Below are 25,780 nucleotides of genomic sequence, written 5' to 3'. Positions count from 1 at the left end.
AGAGGCTCCACAGCCCAGCTCATCCCCGTGACTGACAGACAGACAGACAGACAGACGCTGGTGTCACTGACATTGGGCAAAGGCAGGGAGGGCTCCCAGTGGTGACTGAGAACTGAACAGTTTTGGGTGCCTGGGCCACCTGCACCCACAGCCAGGGCTGTTCACCTTCCCTGAGCTCACAGAGGGAAAATCCCCCTTCCCAGAAATCAGCCCAAATGGGCATTTCAGCAGATGTCAGTGCAGTGTGGGTTAGCAGATTTCTAAACTCACAGATGAAAGACTGGAATCACAGTAAATTACATAGTTCAAAGTATTTCCATAATTAGAACTATAAATTCTGAAGAATGTCCATAATTAGAACTGCTAAAGAATCTGCACTAAAAAATGAATGCACTGGAAACCCATTTCTGGTAGGAGCTCTCCAGTCCCCTTGCTGGAAACCAAGAGCAGCCCTGCAGGCCAAGCCTTATTCCCTCATTGCAAAGGGTGCAAAGCCTGAACCATTTTGTCTTTTCTCAAAACCAAGCAACTCTACACACACCACCTCTGCTCCCCTTACCTCCAGATCTCAGCAGCAGATTTCCTGCCTCTTTTCTGGAAGGGCTGGGATGTTTTTAGTGGAAGCAGGCAGTGCTCAGCGCCGTGTTTCCAACCAGCTCACCTGCTCCGAGCTGGGAGGCAGCAGCAAACTCCCAACTGCTGTTTGTTTCCTGGAGCAAAAAGCTGGAAAGTTGCCTTTGTTCCTGTGATTGACACAGAGTTGAGACATTCTACCCACAGCTGACACGGCTCCTTCTTGTACTCAGTTCAGCTCTTTCATTTCCACCACATACCTGGAAAAAAAATTAATTGTAAGGTGCCAGATGAGGAGCCATTGTTGCCTAAGTGGAACAGCACAAAAGAATACACCCTTGCTCCTAGGAGGAATTGATTGAAAGGTAAGCTGTCAGCCTATTAATTGCAGAACAGACACAAAAATTAGCCAAAATAGATAAATAATGATATTGCATTTCATTTAGACTGTAGTGAAATGAGCTCTCTTCTTTGCTTTCATATGCAATCACACCTCTAAAACAGAATTATTCTAGTTTGGTTGGATCAGTTATTTGAGCATTCTAGACAAATATTGAAAGCTGATTAAAGTTGAACAGCTACTACTTCTACTCTTTTTCTGCCCTGTTTTTTGACCACAGCTTGGCTCTGTTCCTTCATTGGCCAGGGGGACACAGCTGAATGCTGCCGCTGTAACTCATTTTTCACCACCTGAACAAAGTGCTTGTGTGTTTTCCTGCCTCCAGCTCCAGCACCGCTCTGTGTGGTGGATCAGACTCAAGAATCCCCCATTTCCATGAGTACAAGTAACTGGAATGTTGGTTCTTTAGCAGGCAACTTCTGGCTGTGGTTATTCATAAATATGCCTTCAAAAAACCCAACAATATGGTGCTGCAATATCAAACACTGTTTTGCTGCTTTAGAGATGGCAAATCTTGCTGTGCATAAACTCTGGAACCAGAATGCAGTGTGGACATATCCCAGACAGATATTATTTACCTTCAAATTAAAGTTGGGTGTGACAAGCACTGCTTCTAACTGGGGATATGACTTTAGGATGTCTTTGGGAAGTTTAGTTAATACTTCCAGCAGAGAAGTGGAGCACTACCACTTTTATACTCAGGAGGAGATAATTTTAAAATATCCATAGATTAAATTTGAAAAAAAGGCAAGGAAAAAGCTTCAGTCTTTAAGAGAGTATTGCTGTTTTTCAAAAACATGGAAACTTTTATTCTGCAATTAGTTTTAAAAATACTCTATGGCAGGCACAGATTCTGTTCAAGTCTCTCTTGCTTCTAAGGGGGCTGGGTGCCCTTCTGTAGGATGGCTTAGAGACTTTAGTAGGATTTCAGACATTTATGGTAGCAGAGTGTGGTGGTGTTCACAGGGGTCCCAGGATGAGAGAAGAGATGAGAATCTTGACTCCATGTTTCAGAAGGCTGATTTATTATTTTATTATATATATTATATTAAAAGAAAATTATATATTAAAACTATATTAAAAGAAGAAAGGAAAGGAAAGGAAAGGAAAGGAAAGGAAAGGAAAGGAAAGGAAAGGAAAGGAAAGGAAAGGAAAGGAAAGGAAAGGAAAGGAAAGTCTTGTGACTGACCAGAGAGTCTGAGACAGCTGACTATGATTGGCCATTAATTAAAAACAGCCACATGAGACCAATCAAAGGTCCACCTGTTGCATTCCACAGCAGCAGATAACCATTGTTTACATTTACTTTCTAGGCCTCTCAGCTTCTCAGGAGAAAAATCCTAGCAAAGGGATTTTTCATAAAATATGTCTGTGACAGCAGAGCTTTTGGCTCTTCTCTTCTAACGGTGAGGGCAGTGCAAATAGGGATAGCAGGAAATTCCCACTGAAATGCAGGGACCCATTCTGCTCAGTCAGCCTGGGCTTTATGGATCTCAGGCACTTCAGCTGGAACTTTGAAGACATATGGAAGAAAAACTGGATGACAAATGGGTCTTTCAGCTGTTGTTCCAGTGGACAGAACTTTACCTGGCACTTTCCCATGCAGAGGCCCCACACACCTCCAGAACACAAATGCTCAGACACAGCTGCAGTACAGAAAATCCCAAGTGACAGGGACGCACAGCCATTAGCAACAGTGTCAGAATGGTGTCAATCCTGCTCAGAGAAACATGCCAGAAACCAGCCAGGGACAGCAGTCCTCAGTTCTCCACTAAAACAGAGGTAATCTTGGATGCCACACAGCAGCAAGAAAGTTGAATGCATAAATTTGTGTCCTTGGCTGAGATTTCCTCCCTGGTCCCCTGCAAACCCAAAGCACAGAGTCTGAGTGCCCAGCAGAGCAGGCACTGCAGCCCCTGGCACTGCAATTATTGGCACTGCAGTCACTGGCACTGCAGCCATTAGCACTGCAGCCCCTGGCACTGCAATTATTGGCACTGCAATCATTGGCACTGCAGTCACTGGCACTGCAATCATTGGCACTGCAGCCATTGGCACTGCATCCACTGGCACTGCAATTATTGGCACTGCAATCATTGGCACTGCAGCCCCTGGCACTGCAATTATTGGCACTGCAGCCACTGGCACTGCAGCCATTGGCACTGCAGCCACTGGCACTGCAATTATTGGCACTGCAGTCACTGGCACTGCAATCATTGGCACTGCAGTTATTGGCACTGCAGCCATTGGCACTGCAGCCACTGGCACTGCAGCCATTGGCACTGCAGTTATTGGCACTGCAGTTATTTGACAGCTGTGGATTAACAGAGTCACCCAGCTGTTCAGAGTCACCCATCTGTGCTTTAGCTGAACATTTCCCTTCTGAGCTGTCAACCAGGGATGTTCCTCTTGTTCCATTTCTTTTTGTGCACAACTGTTGGCTTGAATTTGCATTTTGAGCTAAATGCAACAAGGCAAACCCTATCACAGAATTAATGTTCAAACTCCTTTGCACATTAGGCTAAAGGAATATTAACACATCCCATTTTGTGCCATTTCCAATGCCTTGTAGCAGACAAGAGTATCTCATTAATCCTGTTGTGCTCTCTCCCAGGAGGTGAAACACCAGACAGAAGAACACAGAAATAAGGGGGTTGAAAAGGGGTATCTGACACCAGAGCATCAGAGCAAGATGTGGATGAAGCCAAAGCCTCTGAAAAGCACAAGTTTGAATCAGGGATCTTCACATTCTGTATCTCCCACCTAGACTCACATATAAAACCAGTTCTTTTTGACCAGTCTGAAGTGTGGTAGAAAACAGACAGGTTTCATTCACTGCTGCAGTTACCCCCTAACTTTGCTTACAAACAATTCACAGTCCTCAGAGCCTCTGAAAAAATTGTGACAAAAGACAACATTTTTTCCCAATTCAAAGAAATACAAAAAAAAATTATAGATGTACTTTAAGCTCTCTTATTGTTGTATTTATGAAATATATTTGTTTATCTGCATAAATACACTTTAGTCTATCTCTTATGCAGATATGATATTTCCTCCCCACCCTCCTTATACTTTCATTTTGACATCAATTATTAGTTCAGAATACAGCAACAAAAATAAGACATTTTATTTTTGTTTTTTATTGATACAATTAGTTGTATCAATATGAAATAAGAAATGCATTGTGGTAAAAGTTAGAATTACACAAACTACATTTCCACACTTACTATTAAAGTAATGGGAATTCTGCAAAGCTGGGAAGTGGAAATTTCCAGCAGGGCTCCAATAAAAGGAAGAGAATACTGTGAAGAGCCTCTGTAGCAGTTTGGATGTTCAGAGGTTCAGCTGCTTTCTGCTCACATAAACAAAGCTTTAGTCAGTCACATCTCCTGAGTGTAACTCATGGCTCCCCATTTTGTGCTTTTACAACCAAAAAATGCCTTCACACTGGATGAACTCTTTTCTCACAAAATTTGAATGTTAATAATGGGATAGAAGTAACAAGCCCTGGAGAGTAAAGAGCAACACATGAAACAGAAATAAAGCTGTCATCAAAACTGTAAAAAATACATTATGAAAATCGACATGAGGGTTAAATGCCAGAGATGGAAACTTTAAGGAGAACCTATCAAAGGGGACAGAGATAAGGCTTCCACACCAACCATCAGCTGCAGACCATCAATCCTTGCCTGACACAAGTGGATTTCACTCAGCTACTTGGAGTTTTCAGTGTTCTAGAGAGAGCTGTTATATCTGTTATACTTCAGTTACACTCAGTGTTGCACAGAGATTTTGTATTTGAAAAGGGAGTTCAGAATCACACAAAGAATCACTTGGCTTCAAGATTTCTCCCTTTTCTACACGTTTATAGTTAGCATTTTTTAAGCTGGACTGTCTGGCCTTTGGACACAAACAGATTTAGAAGACAGGCTGTCTGAAAGCTTCTCATGGATTTCCTTTTTCCCACAGAATTCCAGGTTTTGTGTTCTCACCCACCCCCTACACATGTTGGAACTCAGAAGGAGCAGTGATTCCTAGCAGTCACCTCCTAACAACAGGGACAGCTTTCTGTCCTTGTTACCAGGACAAATCTGTTCTCAGATAATTATTTCACAGTATCATTGGCATAAACTCCCTCAGCTCCCAACACCCAAAGCTGTGAACATCCTGGCTCTGCAGTCCCAGCCTCTGCAAGACACCCACAGTGAGAGACAACTTGGAGTTACTGCTTGCCAAAGACTTGCTGAAAGCCCAACAAAGTATTTGGGGCCAAATTATTGGAGGAATAATAATGATAATGATAATGATAATGATAATGATAATAATGTTTTACATTTTTATATTATAATTATGATGGTGGTGAATGAATGATGAATGAAAGTTCCCCCAATTTAGCCAGTTCCTTTAATCTTGAGACACTAAAAAACAGGAACAACCTGATGCCATTGGTCAGCTCAGCTCTCCCAGCAGTATGGCAACTCCTTGGAATTACCAGGCAAATTAGGAAAGTGTGCTGTAACACCAAAAAAGCCAAACCCCAAAACATCACTCAGCCACTAACAGAAGTCAGCCTGTGGCCAGTGGCCACTCCCAAAGGGGTTTGTAAAGCTCTCCCTAAGGAATGATCCCTGTCTGTACGTGCAGGAAGCAGCACGTTCCCAACCCAGCCATGGCAGGGGTTTCCTCCCAAGGGAAGATGAAATAAATGTGCCCTTGAGGGCCAGTGGCACTGTCATGTCATGGTTCCACCTGAATCAGCCTGCTCAACTCTTAGACAGAGAAACTTTTAAAATTAATACCTGGTTTTATATAAGCTGATCCTGAATAAGCCACTTAACTTTAAAAAGTGCTGATGGAAATTCTGAATTGCCTTTTCAGATGAAATTAAGATTTTTCATCCCTACCCTGAGGGAGGGGGGAAAGTTTATTGAAGGGTTTATTTTCCTCTAATATTTTGATTACCTCCAAACATTCCAGTTTTTATCCTGTGAAAATCAGCATGTAAGACTGTGAAATGTGTGACTGAACAATCCAGTTTATTTAAACCAACAGAAAATTATTGTATGTCTCATTTTTAAATTAAAATTAGAGGTCTACAGGCCATTGAAAAGCTGTGAGTGCTTTAAAACTTCTTTTTTTTTTTTAAGAAAAAAACTTTTCATAAATTAAAACTTATCTCTTTATATCATTTTAGTGATTGCCCTAATGCTGTGACTTGGCAGGTTTTAGGCTTTGCAGACAACTTGTAAACCTTCCAAGCAGACATCAATCATAGAAGTGATTGCACGGTCTTTATAAAGCAATCTGAGCAATTATGCTGCAATATAAAAATCTATTTCCCCTATGACCAGCGATGAATCAGCTGTCCATTAATGAATAAAGATTGTGAATCATCATTTTTAAAAGATTTAAGATGGGGAAATGTAACAGCTTCTTAAAATTGTCTCCTGAGCTTGTCTGCTCCAGCGCCTGCAGGGCTGTGGTGGTTGAGAGCCACTGGAGTTTTCCAGTGTCCCAAAATTAACCTGATGGGCAGCTTGGAACTCCCTTCCCAAGGCCTCTCCCTCAGTGTGGGAATGTCCCCTGCTCTCACCTGGGCTGGGTAACATCAGAGAACCACAGAAGCCCAGAGTCCCAGAGGCCCAGAATCACCCAGGCTGGACCAGACCTTTGAGAGCATCAGGTCCAGCCAGTGACCCAAGGCCACCCTGTCACCAGACCATGGCACTGAGTGCCACATCCAGGCTTCCTGAAACACCTCCAGGGACACTGCCAGAGCCAAAGGGCCTCCTCCAGCACAGCATTCACAACCAGCTTTAATTTCCTGTGAAGCAATTCCCTCCCTGCCATAGCAATTAAACACGGTGTGATCAGAGGGGAGCAGCCCACGCTGGCTGCTGACTGAGGAGGGGAGCAGCACCAATTCCTGGAAAAATTCAGGGAGCTAATGGTGATTGGCAGCTTTGATCAGAGACAGCCACTGCAGGCACAGGATCTGTGTTTTATGGATGGGTATGACTGCATTCAAACCACTAACATGAGAAGGCAAGATACACCATGGAGACTTTCATATAGAATAAGCCAAATTTACTTCTGCTTGCCAATGTACTTTCTGAGTATTTTACATTCTTTCCTCACTCCTTGTGCTGAGACTTGTCTTTATCCATTTTGTGTGTGTATGCTTAAAGGATTTAGACTATGTATTATATTTAATCTCTTCTTTTTATAAGCATTGTGTATGATGTAAATCAACACATCCTTTGCCAGAGGGAAAAAAGTTTGCAAATCCACAGAGACCAAAGGAAAAGACCAGCATGCAAGAAGTACTTCAGTAATTTTGAAACGAGCACAACAAATTTATTTTTCAGGTCAGTGCATGATTTTCTATTACTTTCTTTTCCTTAATCAGTCCTGGCTTACACTACCCATAGTGTAATTAAGATCATTAATTTAATCTAGATCTGAAATAGATTTTTAAAATTCAGTTTGTGCTTTCAGCTCGGATCCTACACACACAGCAAGCCAGCTGAATGTGAGGTGGTAGTTTTGAACTGTGTGCACAGGATTTTTGCTGCAGTCTCCAAGTCTTCTGAACTTCATAAATATGAAAAATCTGCTTGGACAGACTCCCATTCACACTTGCTTGGTTTTGAGGGAATGGTGTTTGTTTCCACAGAGGTTGAGGGTTTGGGGGTATTTTTAGTTTTTGAAGAAGGGACCAAAATTGTAATAAGGCACAACTCAAAGGATATAGTGATTTTGAGCTTCAGGTTTCCTTTTTCTGACTTCAGAATACTCTAGTTTAGATAGTCTAACTTTGCCACAAAATTCAACTACATAGGTACATCAGAAATTTCCAGTTTTAGGGAAGTTAAAGAATGATTTCTAAAATAAGTGTCAAAAACACAGGAGGAAAGACAGACATCACCTCGAAGTTATGCAAGTTATGCACATTAACAGTAGAAATGACAAGCACAAGAAACACCACAAAAAAAGAGTAACTTTAGGTACTGCCTGTGTCCTTCCCATTAGGGTGGTATAAGTGAGTCTAAAAAAGCATTTGCAGGTTTGTCTAAATCCAGCAGCCACCCTGATCCCCCAAAAGCCAGGTGAGAAACAGTTGGGGAAATCAACCACCTGTCTGGCCATTATCACTGCTTCTTTTCTTAATGCAGTACTGTGAACACAGAAAAGTCTTCTTTATCTTCCAGACACAAATATGAGATGCTTTATTTAAAAAAAAAAAATTATTTGTAGCTGACACAATTTCTCAAAGTTGAAAGTATCTCTTGAAGTAGCCCTCTCAGAAGATCGAATTCTTGGTAGAACTTGATGAATTTTGCAGTGCTGGGTGTGAACAAGAAAAGCAGCTCCTGTCAAAACATTTCACTCTTCCATTGTGAGGAGGAGGAAGCAGGACTTTCCCAAGACCTGCTGAGCCCTGTGGCTGAGCTCAGAGCTGGGCACTGCCAGGGCTCACAGGTTTCATCTGTTTCTAGCATGGTCTGACCTCAGGAAACTTCCTCACTCCACTGGGTGCCCTTTCTGCCCTTTATTCCTTTCTCAGGCATTTACAACATATTTTCTTGTATGTTTTGCACAAAGAGAGGTGAGAAAATTGGGATTGTTCAGCCTGGAGAGGAGAGGCTCTGGGCTGAGCTCAGGGTGGCCTTGCAGGGCCTGAAGGAGCTGCAGGAAAGATGGAGAGAGACAATTGCCAAGGGCTGGAGGGACAGGAGCCAGGGAATGGCTCCCAGTGCCAGAGGGCAGGGCTGGATGGGATCTTGGCAATGAGGAATTGTTCCCTGGCAGGGTGGGCAGGCCCTGGCACAGGGTGCCCAGAACAGCTGGGGCTGCCCCTGGATCCCTGGCAGTGCCCAAGGCCAGGCTGGACACTGGGGCTGGAGCAGCCTGGGACAGTGGAAGGTGTCCCTGCCATGGCTGGGGTGGCACTGGGTGGGATTTAAGGTCCCTTGAGCCCAAACCCTTCTGTGATTTTATGATAATGTAATTCTTAAATATCAAATGTCACATCCTAGAAAAATGTCCTCCAGCTCCCCCTCGTTGCCTGATGTCTCAGGGTGCTCACCCTGCACAATGAGCTTTGTTCCTCAGTGAGGAAAGAAGAAATCAAGACATTACTTAGGATATTGTTTCATGATAATAAAACTGACGGGTTTGACATCCAGCCATGCTTGAAATGTGCCAATAAGGGAGGAATTAGAGCAAAGTCTCCATGCATGCCCAGCTCCAGAGCTCCAGTTCTGTGTTAGCAGCTCCCACAGGAATTAGTTGTGGCCTGATGCAGTGAGTCTTTACTCTTCCTTGAGGGTAGAGAGTTTGGAGGATTTATGCATTTTCCAATAGCAATCCTGCTTGAGAGAGTGGAGTCACTCATCCATAAATTTACCTCACCGCTTCAGCACTGTGTTGATACAGGAGACAAATCTGCCTCTTACACATGAGGAAGACTAGCAGTGGTTAATAAGACTTTAATTTCATGCAAGCCTCACAGGAGATAGCTCAGAATAGCAGAAGATACCAGAAATAATTTGTTTATCTCACCGTATACACTTAATTTATTTTCCTTAGCATTAACTGCCCTCATTTTTCCTTCCTTCTCTGCTTCCAGTGGATGCTGCCTTGAATCTCTTTTTCCAGATGGTTTCTATCACCCTTATGTTGTTTAAAGGTTCAGAACCGATTAGCTAAGGCTTTGCTTTCATTTCACCAGCTCAAAATTTCTGTATATCTGATCACATTGTTCCAGCTGTGATCCTAATGAGCTAGAATTTCTCATTTTGGGGGCCCCTAAATTCTATTTATAGAGTCTTTTCCAACAATGAATTCATCTGTTCAGAAAACAAGGTCGGACTGTGCTCAAAAATAACTTTTAATGAGCCATGTCAGCAAATACCAGATAAAGGTAGTGCTGAAAGAGGGAAATGAATACTTCAAGCTCATTTATGATTTATGAGTTCAGGGTTGAAATGGAAGTGGCACGTAAGAATGAACAATGGAAATATCTCTTGTTTGGAAAGTGCAGATGAATAGAACTTTGGGCTTGAATAGGTTATTAATAGGTTATTGATCCAATCTATTTCTGCTACAAAAAAAAAGAGACCAAAGTTCAAAAAGTGGTCAGCAATAAATAAAAATATACTCCATCAGCTGATAGCCAAAATTGAGATCAGCCATAAAACCAGAGACCCTTAAGCATCTCTCACACTGCACATGCAGGTACACTGTGCACATCCAGGGGGTCCCACTCTTACTCCTCCCAAGTTTCCCAAGGAGAGGTCAAGTGACTCTGGACAGAGTCCCAGGGTGCCATGGCAGTGAAAATTTATGTGAGCTCAAGGAGAGCACAACACTGCATTTCCTACTACAGGCCAAGGAATCAAAAATCCTGTGATTTTTTTTGGAGGTGGACATTTGCTTTCCCTCTACTTTCCCAGTAGAATTGTCCTATTGACCATGAGGTCTGACTTCTGTGCAATGCCTACATCATTTGGTTTTAATTCAACACCACCCTGGGAACCAGAGCCAGCCTTTGCTGTGCTCCTAAGGAAATGTCAGAAATTCAGCCATGCCTCTCAGCTCATGGCAACGTCCTTAGAGCAGCTAAAATGTCATCAAGTCGAGAAAACCTCCTTTGGCAAAAATAAAAGTTTAAATGGATGCATATTCATACCTCTCCTTTTTCTTCACACAGCATAAAAATCATATTTTCATCACAACAATGTATTTAAAGCAGGAAGATCCTGGTGCTCATGGCTGCCCAGGATCCCAGCCTGCCTCCAGGTCTTGTTCTTCCTCTGCAGATCAAGGGATGTGTTTAGCCACCCTTACACAAAAATAATACATATACAGCTGCAGGAATCAGGTGGTCTGGGGAACAGTACAACCTGTTCAAATTTATTTGGTAATTTTGTTATATTTTAGCTACATATGTGGGCTCCTGCCACAATTTGCAGCTTTCACAAAACATAATTGCAAAATACAGCTGGGGGAGAGCTGTTTGATTTCAGCTGTTGTTTGCTGGGTATTTTGCAATAAGGACATAAAATAAGAGCAGGTTCACCTCTTGCTACATTTCCTGGGTTACATTCTTCCTCTTGCTCTAATTAACATCTGAACTTTACAACTCCTGACCTCTTCAAAAATGTGTAAAAAAGCAATAGAAGGTTCTTAGACTAAGCTGGAAAGGAGATCAATTACATCCATAACTGGAAAGTTTTTGAACTCTCTCAGCAACAGAAGTTTCGTGGGAGATTGTTTTCATCAGCAGGATGAATAAAAGATGAGTTGGCAGGTGAATCAAGTAGAAATATTTATTACTAGCATGCACTGAGAATGACACTAGAATGCCTCTAAAAGCCTGACTGGGGGAAAAAAATAAATGAAAAAGCCATTTAAAAATTAACTCTCACTCCAGACAAGGAAATGAAGATAACCAGATAAGCAAGCACACCATGTGATTAAAGAACCATACACAAATTGAAGTCAAAACAAAATTGAAGCCAAAATGAAATGGAAGCCCCTTTTCCTTTATGTCACATGGTCATAGAAGGGCAACAATGTGCCATTGTTTCTGTGGGATTCACAGGTTTTGGGGTTTCCACCACAGAAACTCAGACTATTGGCCAAAGATTTCAGAGACACAGGGCTCACCACAAAGTCATAACAAAAATAAATAAATCCCTTTTTCAGCAGTGTTAGGGTTTTACTACTATTGCCACAGTTTCAATAATACAGCAATTACCTCTTACTCATAAACTGAACTCTGCAAGTGTGCCTGCTTTGGGAATTCACAGGGAATTTCACAGCAGAGAAAAGCCCTGGCAAAGAGCAGGTTCCTGAATGCATGGCACATCAGAATTAGGACTGGGTGCACTGATTTTATTTGTTTTACATATGCTTCCAAACAGTCAGAAATAACTATTCCAATTTTTGTTTTTAAATAGGATGAAGCATCAAGAGCCCCAGCCCTGGAAAATTTTAATCATGACCTATTATTTCCTCTGAAAATCTGGCCAAATGACTGGATTTCACTTCTAATAGAGTCAGAGCACAGAAAAATCTGGTTAGTAAAGACTCCAAATGGGTTTGAGATCAGAACCCACAACTTTGCCCTGCCCCACCACTGCCCAGCATCTTAATCCTTCAGTAGAGTTCCACTTATTGTCTGGTTATTTTATTTTCATGGTAAGTGGTTAGAAACAGACTCAAACAAATCCCAGGCTGAAGTTTGGGATTACACAAAAGGCAAAGTTGGTCTAAGAGGACGATGCAATACTTTTATCAAATAACAATGAGGACAAAGTTATTCCTCTGTCCCCCAGCACTTCAGATGGGGATTATGTCCTGTGTTAAATCTGCATTGCTGTGAGAGCAGCAAATGGGAGAAGCTTTGCTATCGAATTGTGGATTTTTCACATGTGCACCTGGCTGAAACTACATCTGGTGGCACTCTGGAATTCCCTCACCCTCCTCTGTGGAAGAAAGTCATGTCTCCCTTTTCATATTGCTCTAAAATCACCATGTTGTCCCTTTTTCTTGATGTAGTTGCTCAGAATAACAACCACAAAATGTAATACCATGGAGTAACAGGAATAGGAGGGGGAGAGGGATGTGGGAAATGTGACAGCAAGAATACACAGAAAATGCAAGTTTTGGTAAGTTGCACCCAGTGCAGGCAGCTGTGTCCAGAGAAACAGAACTGGAGATAAAAGGGTAAAGGGTGGGAAAACCCTCATTTTACTCAGGAGTGCCAGGTGACAAAGAGGCTGGAGCAAGACATCTCTATGAACACCCAGCCTAAAGATGCATCCCCATTCCTCCAGGAGCATTCCAATGCAATTCCCAGACTAGAAATTTGTCCAAATGAAAATGTCCTACCCTAAGCCACAGCATGGTCCTGGGGCAGCAGCTGGAGCTGCACAGCAGCAGGAGGAGACCCTGGGGTTGTGGCTGAGCAAACATTTCCCCAGCTCTGGCAGCATCTTTGCCTCTTGTGCAACTGCAGCCTCTCCAGGAAGCTCAGGCAGGTGTGTCCTGGCTTCCCTTGGTTGTTCTTGTACCTCACAGCACCAGGACAAGGAGACAAAGCTTCAGTACCCTAAGGGTACTCAGGCTCTTCAAACTTGGTCTTGAAAAAGAATTAAAGTCAATCAAACTCTTGCTTAGATTACCCTGCTTGTAAGTTTGAAGTACTGATAAATCACACAGAATTTTTAAGGTGTGTGTAGGTGGTTGTTGGTTTTTCCCTCTATTTTCAAGAGCATCTGAAATTTATGTTATGAAGATTAAGAACAAGGAGAGACTGGTCACAGCACAGCAATCCTTCTGCAAAACTCAGGTGACATCGTCTGGCCAAGCCCGGCTCTGCAGGTACCAAAGCAAGGATTATCCAGTAAGGCACTGAAATGGGAATTCTGCTTGTCAAGAAAATCAACACAGAAACGTGGAGTGTGAAGTTGGGCTATGACAGCCACCTCAAAGGAACCAAGTGCATTTCAGAGGGGGCAAACAAAAGCAAATGAACACAAACAGGAAGGGCCATGCCCAAGGCTCCACCCTGGGAGCTCAGAACCCCCTGTACTGGCAGCAGGACACTGGCTCCTAAGGCACTGCAGTCACCTACAGGTGGGAAGAACTTCCACAGGGAGAACCTCTGGGCTGGTTTGGGAGAAGTACAGAGCCAGAGTCTGAGCTCACTACCCACCCCAGAACAAGCCTCTAAAGGATTGGCTCCAAAATTTCAGCAGGGAGGCATGGGAAGTGTGCTTTATGACCCATATAATTTTAAACATTGCCTGCTGACCACAGTTTCCCCTTCTGCCCTGCCTAATTAAAAAAAAAAAAACAACTCATCAAGCCATGCAGTTTTTTTCTTTTTAAGAAAAGTGCCAGATAAGTTCCCTCAACCCAAATAAAAACCATAATTATTCTTCTCTGCCCCAAGTGCTGGCTCTCAGTCACCTTTTTCCTGAGGATGTTAAAAAGCTTCACTTGGAGCATCCCCAGTGGAGGCCCAGCTCCAGCAGAGGTGCCCTGTGTGCTCTGTGCTGCTGGCACAGGCCAGGCTGTGATGTCCCTGAGCCACCAGCACAGAAATGACCTCACCCAGCTGACAAGTGCAGAGATCCAGCAGGAGCAGTGTGAGCCAGTCCTTCAGGATAAACACAGGGATCTGCTAAAATGGCAAGTGTTCTACTGGACAGTGACAATTTGAAGGTCAACGTCCCCACCACAGATACAAGAAGGGAAAACATTTTTTCATGTCACACCATGCTTTGTAACCCCAAGAGAAGCTCACACCTGGGATTCTTCCCTTTCTGCTTTCTATGGAAGTCCTCAGCCTGTGGCAGTCCAGGGCACACACCAGCAGTGGGACAAACTGAGCCCTGACAACACCCCCAGGTGTGCACAGCTCTGCCTCTGGTTCTCGTTACAACTACAGCTCTGACAGAGAACCTCTGCTCAACTTTGTACCAAAAAACTCTTCCTCAATTTTAGATATGTATCTTCTTCTGGAAGAAATCAGTCCCAAACAATTTTCTTTTCTTTTTACCTCTCCAAGAACAGATACATTCCTCAGAATTAATGGGAATAAAGTTAAGCTCCAAGACTGAGTACATCAACACTTGCCTTGCTACTGGTCTATTGCTATTCCAGGATTTATTGGTTTTGTAGGTGTTGTAGGGGGGGTTTGCATTATTTTAAGACAATTACAACAACATTTTGAATGTTACAGTGATGCTTTAACTGCTGATGAACACATACATATCAAAGTTAAAATAACTTTCTGAAAGTGTCAAATTAACTAAAGCTCAGTTTGGATATTTTAGCTGGTGAACTCATGTCCCCAATGCTACCTGGTTAATTTGTTGGAACCTCAATGGTGTCAAGATGTCTTTACTTTCATTTATTAAGAGTTGTTTTTGTTGTGGAAAACCCCCAGAGCTACAAACACTTCAGCAAACTCCAGCTGTTTACTTCTACCCCAGGTTGAACATTTGTGCTTTTTGACCTGGAACCTGGCACATTTCCCTAGGAGCTGCATTCCAGTGCAGCAACCAAAACATTGCCTTTTATCCATTTAATAAAGACTGGTTTTAAGTGTGAAAGGAGTATTTGTACTTACAAAATACTTACAGTTATTCCCCCACACCAACTACAAAAAAAGTTACAAAAAAAAGACCCTCTCCCAACTCCAACTACATTATGGAGGTCTGAATACTTAAATATAAATAAGCATAATAATTTTGGAGTACTGAAGAGAAAGAGTGACAAAGGTGTATTTGAGCACAAGGTGTAACTTTTAGGGAAGAAAATAATGTTTTTCCTAGTATTTACATCCATGCTTAACCTCAGATATTTTATTTAAAAGTCATAATGCCCATAATTTTAAGGCACAGAATTTGTGTGACTGCTATTGACTATTATGTCTCTTACTGCTGTGGAAATGAAGAACACAAAAGGCAAGCAGAACTATCTAACCTAAGCCAGAATGCCTGCAAAGATGTTCATTCCAACAGATTGTCAATTTTGCAGGAATTGCTTCTAAATGTTCTCATAAATCTTCACATCAAGCTTGCAGGAGCAGGTTAAGGCAGTTAGTTTGCTCACATAAAATTTTTGACTCTCCAAGTGACAAAATACTATTTTTATTAGTGCCAGTTAGCTCTGATTGCACTAATTAACGAAGCAATTTAGAGATGAAAATACCTATGATCCAGTTCAAATGGTTACAATTTTCCTCACCCCCAGTGTATGGTGTAGACATTACTGAGAATTTAGCTTGACTGAATCTGGAACTTTGTTAAAATACATTGGATGGAAGGCACAATTGAATTGCTGTCAATTCAGGCAATTGCAGGGTGCAGTAAGCTGTTGGACTCATGCTACTTACCATGCTTGTAGTGGGTGAATTCATCACAAATCATTTTGCTGTGTGCACACTGTCACAGCTCAGCACAACCTTTAATTTCTGCAGTGACTTTAAAATGTGATTATTTCCTGAGTAAATATGCACACCTAATACTGCAGAGAATTGAGACTGGAAGGAATTGTAAGAAAATGCAATATTTCAGCACAATGAAATATTTATTCTGTTCGAGCAGCTCTTCAGAGCTGAAGATCCCTCAGGCTTGTTGAGAGAATCCCCCTCATTTTGATCAGGTACAGTTCTTTTGGATCACCTGGTGCCAGCTGTCAGAGGTCACAAGAGGAGGGGTGACAGAATTGTCACCTTGTTCCTATGTCAGCGTGGAAGTCGAAATGAATCTCAGTGCTCGTGTGGCTGCAGCTGCTCAGCTCTTTGATGGGATGAGTGACACAGCCCGGGTGCCACAGCAGCTGCCTGGGGTGTGGCACCTCCAGCTGGCTGCTCCTGTCACCTGGGTGTGACAGCCACACTGGCAGAGTGATGTCCAGGGGCTCTGTGGTAACAATCCACAGCTCTGTCATCTCAGTTATGGGGCATCAACTGAGACCACAAAACTCAGTGTTCTGATAAGAATGCAGAATAACACCTTGCTTACCTGAAGGTTGTCTTCTCCATGTGCTTGGCATCTCAGAGGATCAGCTTTGGGTTTCCAGAGCTCTCACACACTTCTTCTACTCGGGTGGACTTTTCACCCTGGGGTTTTCCCATCCTCATTAGTCCTGGTTCACACTCATTTTGTGGAGAGGGAGGATTTCTGGCAAATTCCCTGAGTGCTTGCTCAGGGCAGTGGTGGAGTCACCACCCCTGCAGACATTTAGAGCCATGTGGTGCTTAGGGACACGGTTCAGTGGTGGCCTTGGCAGTGCTGGCTTCACAGCTCGATTCAATCTTAGAGATGTTTTCAGCCTAAATGATTCTAAGTATGGATGGATTGCTTCCACTGACAGCAACAAATTCCAGGGAATATGCAGCTGAATCCATGATTTGTATTTAAAAAAACAACCAACCAAACCAAATCAAGCTTTTAACTAGTTTAACATCATCCTTTTTCACCACAGATAATTATAGTGCTGCATGTCAAAACTGAGCAAACCTACTGAGAAATGGGGAATAGCTTTCTGATTTTTAGACATTCCCCAAAACAATCACCACCAATTTGCAGGTGCAGTTACAATCTACACATAGCAATGTCTCCAAGACTTACACGTGATGAAAAAGTGCCACAGTGACTCTTTCAAGAGATGACTTCACCACCGGATGGTGAAAAGAACTTGGTGTTTATTTTGACTAGACACTTGCTGCTTTGCCACACTACTCTGGCAGCAGCAGTTTGGCTCTACATTAATTTTTTCTACACTACCTTCATAAGACAAGTCTCAGTTCACACCCCTTTGATAATGGTTTAGCACCTTTGTGCCTCTGGCTACACTGCTGCCAAGTAATTTCTCAAGTTAGAGGTAGCTGAGAAATGCTTTTTCACTACTTTATGGCTAAATTTCAGGCAGTGGAGCCTGTAGCTGATCCCACAAGAGGATTTGTAGGAGCAAACAGAGCCCAGTGAAGCCAGAAGGGTCCAGGGGTGCTGCTGAGGAGCTCTCCCCTCCTCAGCCCCTGCCCTGCAGGCCTTTCCTGAGGTTAACACAGGCCTGAGCATCCCTGCCTGCCTTTCCTGGCAGGGAATCTCAGTCCCCACAGCACCAGCCCAGGGGGTGACAGCAGGGCACAGGGCACCCTTTAAAGCAAGCTGCACCCCACAGCAGGAACTTCACAACCTCTCAGCATCTGGCACAAACCCAAGGTCTGCTTGCAGCCCTTAGCACCCAGAGCTCAGGGGCACATTTCCTGAGGTAAATCCTGGTTTGCTGGTATCAAGGGGAACAGACCTACCCATTGAATCTGCCTTCAGGTTGAATGGCTGGATGTATTCCAAAATGTACTAGACAAATAAACAAAAAAATAGCAGTAAATTCAAAAGGGTTTTTTTAGGGATGCATTTAGTGATTGCAATTGTAGCACTTAATTATAATCAAGCCTGAATAGTCAAAAGCATGAATATTTTTTAACAGGTTTATCTTCCTTCTCTTTCTAATCCCATCTTCAAAACAGATTATTAAATGCCTGAAAAAAGCACTAAGAAATTTTATGTATAAGGAAAAGTACACAAAGAGCCCCAAATCCAAAAATGCTTCCAGTTTAAGCCTCAAGACCTTGTCTACTTAAGATAATGAGAAAAAAAAAAGAAAACAAACTTTTTAATTTACTAAACTGTAGGAGGATAATGTTTTTAAGTGAATTTAAGAAAAAAAGTAATATTTTTATTTGCTCTTCTGCACCCACACGAGTTCTTACTCAGCAGCAAGAACAGTAAACAGGTCTATACTCCCAGAGTGTAAATCCTTGTGGGAAACAGTTCCTGTGGAGTGTAAACAAGGAAGAGGCACCAGAGAACACCACATGTAAAAGCTTATTTGCAAGCTTGGATGGCACTCTGGAAAGCTCAGTATAAAGGAAATCCATTGTAAAATACACTTTTTGTGTATGTTCAGAGACTAACACATACATTCATTAGGGAAAATAACTCTGTACCTATATGGAAAAGCAAGAATGAAAGATTAAAGCTATTTTGGAGAAGTATCAGCACTGTTATCTCTTCTAATTTAAATCTGGAGAGAAAGGTGCTCTCTTTTGCTGTATTTACTTTTAGGTGAATTTTTGAACTTCTAGATCTGACAAACAATTTAAATTATCAATACTTTAATAAAGAGTACATTGTTTAAGCAAAAGACTCAAATGCTTAGGTCTAGTAGTGTTAAATCCTGAACAGGGAACTGTGAAGGCCCTCGTGTTTGAACTCTAAGCTGTCACACAAGTCCACAAAGAGAATATGAGTTCCCACTTGAAAAGAACTGCACAAGAAGGTACAATTTTTCCCTTGCTTTAGGAAGACAATCAGGAAAGACATCTGACAATCCCAGGGGCTCTCTGAACAGCCTTCTTTCATGTTATTTTATAAATATGGGGGAATTTGTTAAAATATCTGACACATCCAAAAAAGGTTTGGTAGTTAATTTATTTAATTCAGTTACAGTGCTTCAACAGGATGCTACTCACTCTCCACAAGAGCAGAGCCTGATACTCCATGCAGCTACACCTATTAGCCATCTCCATTAAATTGTACCAGTCTCAGTGAAATTTGCCTTGTTTGTTCATTGGAAAGTTTTACCAGAGGTTCTCATGGAATCAGAACTGGTCCACAATCTTTAGTTCAATCACATTTCAGTGAGGTTTTATGAAAACATTTTTCTTCAGTGTATACAAACCTGGAAACCCAGGGAAATTTCACCTTTTAGAAAGTTATTTTCAAAGCCAGTAAGTAACAAAAAGATTGAGGAACTTGCAGGCGCTGGTAGCAGCTGGACTACCAGAGAGCAAGAGGAACGGTTCAGGATCGACGTTCCCTAGTGGGGACTGCAGCAGTGCAAGGCTCTACTCGTGGCTCCTGTAGTAATCTTCAATGGTTTCTGAGTTGAAGTGCACCACGGTGACGGTGATGTCGTCCCTGTACATCCTGGCCAGGTCCTCGGGCAGGGTCAGCATGGCAGCCAGCTTCTCCGGGTCCACCTCGCCGTACTCGTTGCTGCCAATGGCGTGCCGGATCAGATGCGTGGCCGTGTTCTGGTCCAGGGAGGCCAGGCCTTTGCTCTTCCTCTGCAGCAACAAGTTGTGCATGTAACCCAAATTAATGGGTTTCTTAAAAGTCAGCGGTGGTTTCTGCATGTTGAGCTCTGTAAGGTGTCCAGCAACAAGTTTTACAACCTTCTCATTACTCAGCATCTCCCATAGCCCATCTGAAGCAATAACGAGAAACTTATCCTTGCTTCTTAACTTGTGGTATGTGACTTCAGGCTCTGCAGTTAAATAAGGGGGGGTATGGTAGTTTGGAGGAACATACTGATAAATGTTTAGAGCCTCAACATCGCAGCTGTTCTCGAGAATGCTGTGTTGCAATTCTTTACTCCATTTTAATTGCACATCTCCAAAAGCTCTGGAGGGCATGAGAATCCCCAGCAATCTGTCATTCACAAATAGGGTTTTCTCCTCAGATCTAGGATGCTCTCGCTTCAATCTTCTGATTTCAAATTCATCATAGGCATTGTGGTCTCGGGTTAAAGGCAGAGTAGACCATGTTCCATCTTCTTCACGGACCCCTAAAACCGCCCTGCAATCACCAGTGTTTGCCACATGTAGGTGAACGCCATCAATGTGAGCTACACAGGCTGTTGCACCGGAAAAAGCTACTTGCAGGGCAATATTTCTCATCAACTCATTTTCCTGAGGAGCCTGAACTTCCAGTGATATGTCTGAGTCTAACCTTTTGAATGCACAAATCATGGCTTCCTCCAAACTAAAGCCCGGCTCAGTGTCCAGGTCCAGCAAGTGCTGCCAGTAAACGCGGAGGTTCTCAAAGTACTGCGAGGTGATTTCCCGGTACTCCACATCGCTGGGATGCCTGTGCCACTGCAGGATGGGCCGCACTGGTTTCATGGCCTCCACGGCCAGCTCGATCTCCTCCAGGCTTTGGCGGGGCATGAGGGACACGGCGATGTAGTGCAGCAGCCTCTCGCTCACGGCCTGGGCGCAGGCGGCGCCCGCGTGGCCGTCGAACACCCCGAACATCATCCCCGCCGTCTGCAGGCACGTGGCCGCGCTCCGCCGGTCCTCAATGGGGCTGTTGGAGGCCAGCTGGTTGCTTTCAAACCTCAGCACGGAATTTGCATTCTTGCCATTCAAATCCAATGTTCTGTGGCATAGTTCGCCTGCTCTGAGTATGTCGTTGATTTGTGCCGGAGACAACTGGAAGGAAAAATGTTCTTCTTCGGTGGAAGTGTGCCGGAATGCTTTGGGAAAGGAGAAAGTTCTGTCTAAGCTGCAGCTCCCAGCAGGGGAGGGACGTGTTTTGGAGAAAACCAGCTTCCATTTGGTCTTGTTTCTATTTGGGATACAGATGGAGTACCAACGTCCTTTCCCTTGTAAAATAATGCTGCTTCTGGCTGAGCTTAAAATCCAGGATGATACAGTTCTTGACATCATAAGTCACTCCAGAAATGGAGCACCTTCCTTCAGTAACACGGAATGTCCTTGCAGCCTGGAATATAAATGGAGGAAAGGGAAAATAATTAGAAAGTTCATAGGAAGCTTTCCATATAGAAGTTCAAAAGCATATCTAGAGCTCTCAGAAACATTGAGAACTTCTTTCCAAAAGAGATTGCTATGGATAAAGGCATCTTAAAAGTGATACCATTTCTGTCACTTAATTATAACCAAGGATATGACTGCTGCTTTTAACTCATCAGAAAAGATGATTTTTACTTTCCAGACAAGCTTTTTTTCCTCATTGTGGCAAGAATAAGAAGAAATGGCAACATTACAAGAAACATTATTGGAAACTGCGCAACGAAAAGCCTCATCTAACGTGACACAGAACAAACAGATGCAGTGAGCTTGAAAATTGGGACTTAAAGTGACAATTGTTGCACAACTCTCAAAAAGCCTGCTAGAGTACAACTCTATTAATAGACTCAAAACTTCAAACCCAAGAGAAGATAAGTACTTAAACCCTGTGGAAAGACTGTGGAGACATGTGGCCAGTTAATGATTTATGTGAATTACCATGATCCTCACAGCTAGAACCAGCCAGTCTACCTTTCCAATTCTGTTACAGCTTACAAGCTCAGCTATTCTTTTTTTTACCTTCAAGGTCTTAACCAACCCTCAGGCAGGCAGGATCTTTTACACAGCTGAAGGCAAATTCTACTGCTGGTTAATTAATGCTTTTTTTCCAGCATTGTGCACTCTGGCGCAGTGAAAGGTATAAGACATTGACAACTTTTACAGGTTCACAATTTGGCTTGTTCATTTGGAGGGCAATTAGAACAAGCTGCAGGAAAGATCTCTGCTGCCAACAGCACTGAAACCTCAGGCACTTCAGCAGCTGAAGCTCTTCAGTTGCCATGGGGGAGGTCCTCACATTGTCTCCTGCTTTCAATAAGGTATTCCAGCTGTGGGATAGTGCTAAGTACAACCAGATGTTCACTCACAAACAGAATTTTGCCCCATGGATTTAAAAAACTCACTGTATGGCGGCACCACAGGTACAATTATTCCCAAAAGATCCCATTAGCAGCCACTGAGAAAAGAGAGTTCTCTGTGAGGTTTCAAACACTTTGAGGTGGCCTGTGACACCACTTGCTCAGGCTAAAGACACTACATGCTGCCACACCAGTTTTTTAGCAGCACGCTTCACAAGAAATAACAAGAAACCAGCCAGATCAGATGAGTGGAAATGTTTCCAAGAAATCAGCAGAAAGTAGAAGTCACCTTGAGCCATTCTAAACAGAAGGCCTACTGATACAACCCAAGAACTGCTAAAATCCTGTTTGGAACCCAAAGCAACGTGTCACAAAACATTTCTGAAGTGTGCTACCCATACTTAAAGCAGAAAAGAGCAGAAAAGCATTCCAACAGACCCCACCACTTTGATTCTGGCGACCTGGTGAGAACAGGCAAAGACACAGCATAATTTCACTGCTGATGTCAGGAGAGGAGATGGAAAAGGCAGTGCCAGTTCCCTGTCCAAGGCTCGCCTGCAATCTCCTGGGACACTGCATCTCCCAACACACACAGTGCCTTTTGTTGTTCCACCAAAAGAATGCAACCAATATAATAGGAAGACAGCTGACACTACCAATAGCTAAACCCAGAAAGCACCTACAGCACAAGACAAGACAAGGTTTGCCAACCTTTTTCAGTCCATTCACCATTCTGTTTTTCCTTTATTCTTTTTCTGTCCCTCTCAGCCATGAGATTGAAAGAAGGATGACTTTCACATACTTGATCAAAACCAGAATTGAAACAGTGTTTAAAGAAACGTGCCCCGTTCCCCCCGGCGGGCTGACAGTGCGAGGCAGTGTGGTTTTCCGCCCAGTAGCAGTCACTGACACCGGTTAGCCCTGCCCTCGCCTAAGGTCAGGCAGCGCTGACGAGCCCTGGAGCTCCTGTGTGCCAGCCCTGCTCTCTGCGCTCCCACCCTCGGGGTCCTCCCAGCCGCAGTGTGCAGACGCTGCAGCCCAGGACGCCCCCGGTAGCGGTGCTAATTAAAGCGGTGTGCTAAAGACCATTATGTAAGAGCCAATTATTACATAAACTCGCTCCCGCTCCAGCGCCGGCACTGCCTCCCCGGGGACGCGGTGTCCCAGCGGGGCCCGGCCAGCCCCGGCACGGCCCGCAGCTGCCGGACCGCACAGCGCAGCAGCGCCCGCTTTTCCCAGCGAAAGAACAGATACCCGATACATTTGGATTTACAGCCTCTCTGAGATCCCCACATTCTCCTCACTCATCCTCCTGACGCTGCCCACACCCATTCTCATCCCACACACATCCGGCACACACCGACCGCTGCCGCGCCACCTTCGCACCGCCCCAGCCCCACGCACCGACACACAGACCCCCTCTGCTCCCCAACAGCCCGAACCCCCATAACCCTGTCCCGCACTCACCCCTCTGCTCCCGCACAGCCGCACCGCACCCTCACACAGCCCGTCCCCGCACACATACCCACCCGGCCCCGCACAGAACACGCCCTGTGCCCCGCACACACACCCCTCACCCCACCGCCGCCGCGGCAGCCCGTGCCCCGCACAACTCCCACCTCCCGCTTCCGCACAGTCGTCGCTCCAGGCCCGGCTCCACTCCCTGTGCCCCGGCACGGCTGCCCCGGCGGCCGCCGCTTTCTGCCCGCCCCGTCCTCCGCCCCCGGCGCACCCACCGGCCGAGCAGCCGCCAGTCGAGCCCGCCGGCCCCGCGCTGCCCCCGGCGGGGCTGAAGGACGGCGCTGACCGACAGCCCCGCTGCCCAACCCGCCCTGCCGCGGGTTCCCGTCAGGACACGGCGGGGCGGGCGCGGCCCCGCCCCTCCGCCATGTTGTGCGCGGCGGGCGCGGCCGCCCGGGCTGAGGGGCCCCGGCCCCCCTCGCTGCCGGCACCGTCCCGCGCGCGCTGCCCCTGAGGCGCTGAGGGGGCGCGGGGCGCGGCCCTGGGCAGCCCAATACCGAGAGCAAAAAGGAAGCGAGTGACACGTGTCAGGAAGAAAAAGCACCAGCAGGGGTTTCTTCCTCGTTTATAACGCTCAAAACCACGCTGTTTCCTTGGGGGGGGACCCCTCGGCTTCTCCGTTTTTTTTCCACTACGAGTCTACACCCTTCAGCGCTGAGGACACCGGCTGAAGGGGCTCAAAATCGCAAAGCTCTTTCGTTATTACCTCGCCATATAAATTATGGAGAACAAAAGGGCTCATTTTGCTGACTCCCCGGCTTTTTGGTTTCATATGACTGCTTGTCTCGTTTAACATTTCCGCTGAGCGGTTCTAAGCCCGGTAATGAGGGGAAGGAATGGGCCCAAAGTGCACGGAGGTTAATCAGTAGTTACTGATGTTAACGCCGTGGTTACTTAGTAGTCCCTGCTTTAGAACCTCTAACAATCATTTTTGCAAAAACAGAGGCTCGCAAGTCACAAGAGGCTTTGATACTAACAGTGTATTTTTGTTTCTTGTATTCAAGGAATTTTAGTTGAATACTGTGGTGCAAGTATCCTAGATGAGATGAGCATGCTCCCAGGTTGTCTCATGTGGAAAGCTGCCGATCATCCTCAATAACTCTGAGCTTTCACTTGTTTCTTGTTTTTATTAAAACAATGAAATGATAGTTTTATGTCACGTGGAAGAACATGCAAAAAAGTAGGTCATCGTAACAAAAAATTTCAGAACAGTATTTTAGCACACGCAAAAAAAAAACCTCAACAACCAAAACCAAACTACCTTAAGTTTGACATAATTATTTTATCTGTCTGACAAATCTGAGCTGAAAGAGGACACCCATAGCAGCCCTTACCTACACCTCTCTGCTCTGTGCAGTGCTCAGATACACCAAAAGCAGCTTCGGGATCTCCCCAGGGCATGGGCACGGCTGCCAAACTCCTGGAGCCTTTGGGCATCGTGCCAGGGATGCACAGGCTGGGATTGTTGGGGTGTCTGTGCAGGGACAGGAGCTGGACTCAATCACCCTTGTGGGTCCCTTCCAACTCAGGATACTCCATGATTTAATGATTCTTTCTTCTGCCCCACCAATTTTCAGTTTTTGTACCATTTACAAAACTGATAAAGCCTCACGCAGCAGCCTGAAAACAAGCCTGACTGCTCTGAGTTTCCTGTGATCCCACCGTGGTTAAATGCTTCTCTTCAGCTGAAAACTGTAACTTATTGCTCACATGTTCATGCAGTAATTTCATAAATTCATATGCATAAAGCTGAAGTGACTTAGGAACTATGTAAATGAAGGTGAAACAATTAACAGTCCTGCAGGAGATGTCCCTTTCACTCCACACTTTCTAAACACAAGAAGGAATACTATATTGAAGGTACTTGACTGGGCTGAATATCAACTTGAATTGAGATTTAGATTCTGCTTTGGAGTGTTTGATTATGCTGATGAACTAAAGTGATATATAATTGAAGCAAAAAAATAGTAGAAATGCTACTCTCTAATATCATCTGAGGAAAGAAATTGTATTGCTCAGGCTTGCAGTGTTTTTGCCTTTAGGAATGTCAAATAAAAATGGCAAATTTCTGTAGCAATGATGCTTGGTTGCCATAGTGCTCTGTGCTCTTAATTTGCATTGAAAAAATTAGAACTCTAGTTTCTTTAAAAAAAGCTCAGATTTGGTTTTGACTTTGCTGATTATAGGTGAGCAAAGTTTAGTCCTGTGCCAGAAGAAAATCCTTACCCGTATTTATAAGAAAAT

The 25,780-nt window shown here is 44.2% G+C and overlaps 1 protein-coding gene across 2 annotated transcripts; it reads right to left on the bottom strand.

The window, feature by feature from the left end:
* Positions 1-18,977: 18,977 nt before the first annotated feature.
* PDP2 (pyruvate dehydrogenase phosphatase catalytic subunit 2) lies at positions 18,978-23,840 on the bottom strand. Of its 2 annotated transcripts, none has more exons than XM_066557275.1 (2): positions 23,752-23,840; positions 18,978-21,072 (listed from the first exon to the last, which is right to left on the bottom strand). In XM_066557275.1, exon 2 carries the CDS (start codon positions 21,015-21,017, stop codon positions 19,413-19,415), a length of 1,605 nt encoding a protein of 534 aa, XP_066413372.1. In that variant the 5' UTR covers positions 21,018-21,072; positions 23,752-23,840; the 3' UTR covers positions 18,978-19,412. The 2 variants fall into 2 exon arrangements, with proteins under 2 accessions (XP_066413372.1, XP_066413371.1); XM_066557274.1 differs by lacking the exon at positions 23,752-23,840 and adding an exon at positions 23,635-23,742.
* Positions 23,841-25,780: the final 1,940 nt, after the last annotated feature.

The sequence above is a fragment of the Molothrus aeneus genome, chromosome 11 (genome assembly GCF_037042795.1).
Source record: "Molothrus aeneus isolate 106 chromosome 11, BPBGC_Maene_1.0, whole genome shotgun sequence".
NCBI classification, from domain to species: Eukaryota; Metazoa; Chordata; class Aves; order Passeriformes; family Icteridae; genus Molothrus; species Molothrus aeneus.
The sequence above is the reverse complement of the archived record's forward strand: the minus strand, read 5'-3'. Positions and strand labels throughout refer to the sequence as shown.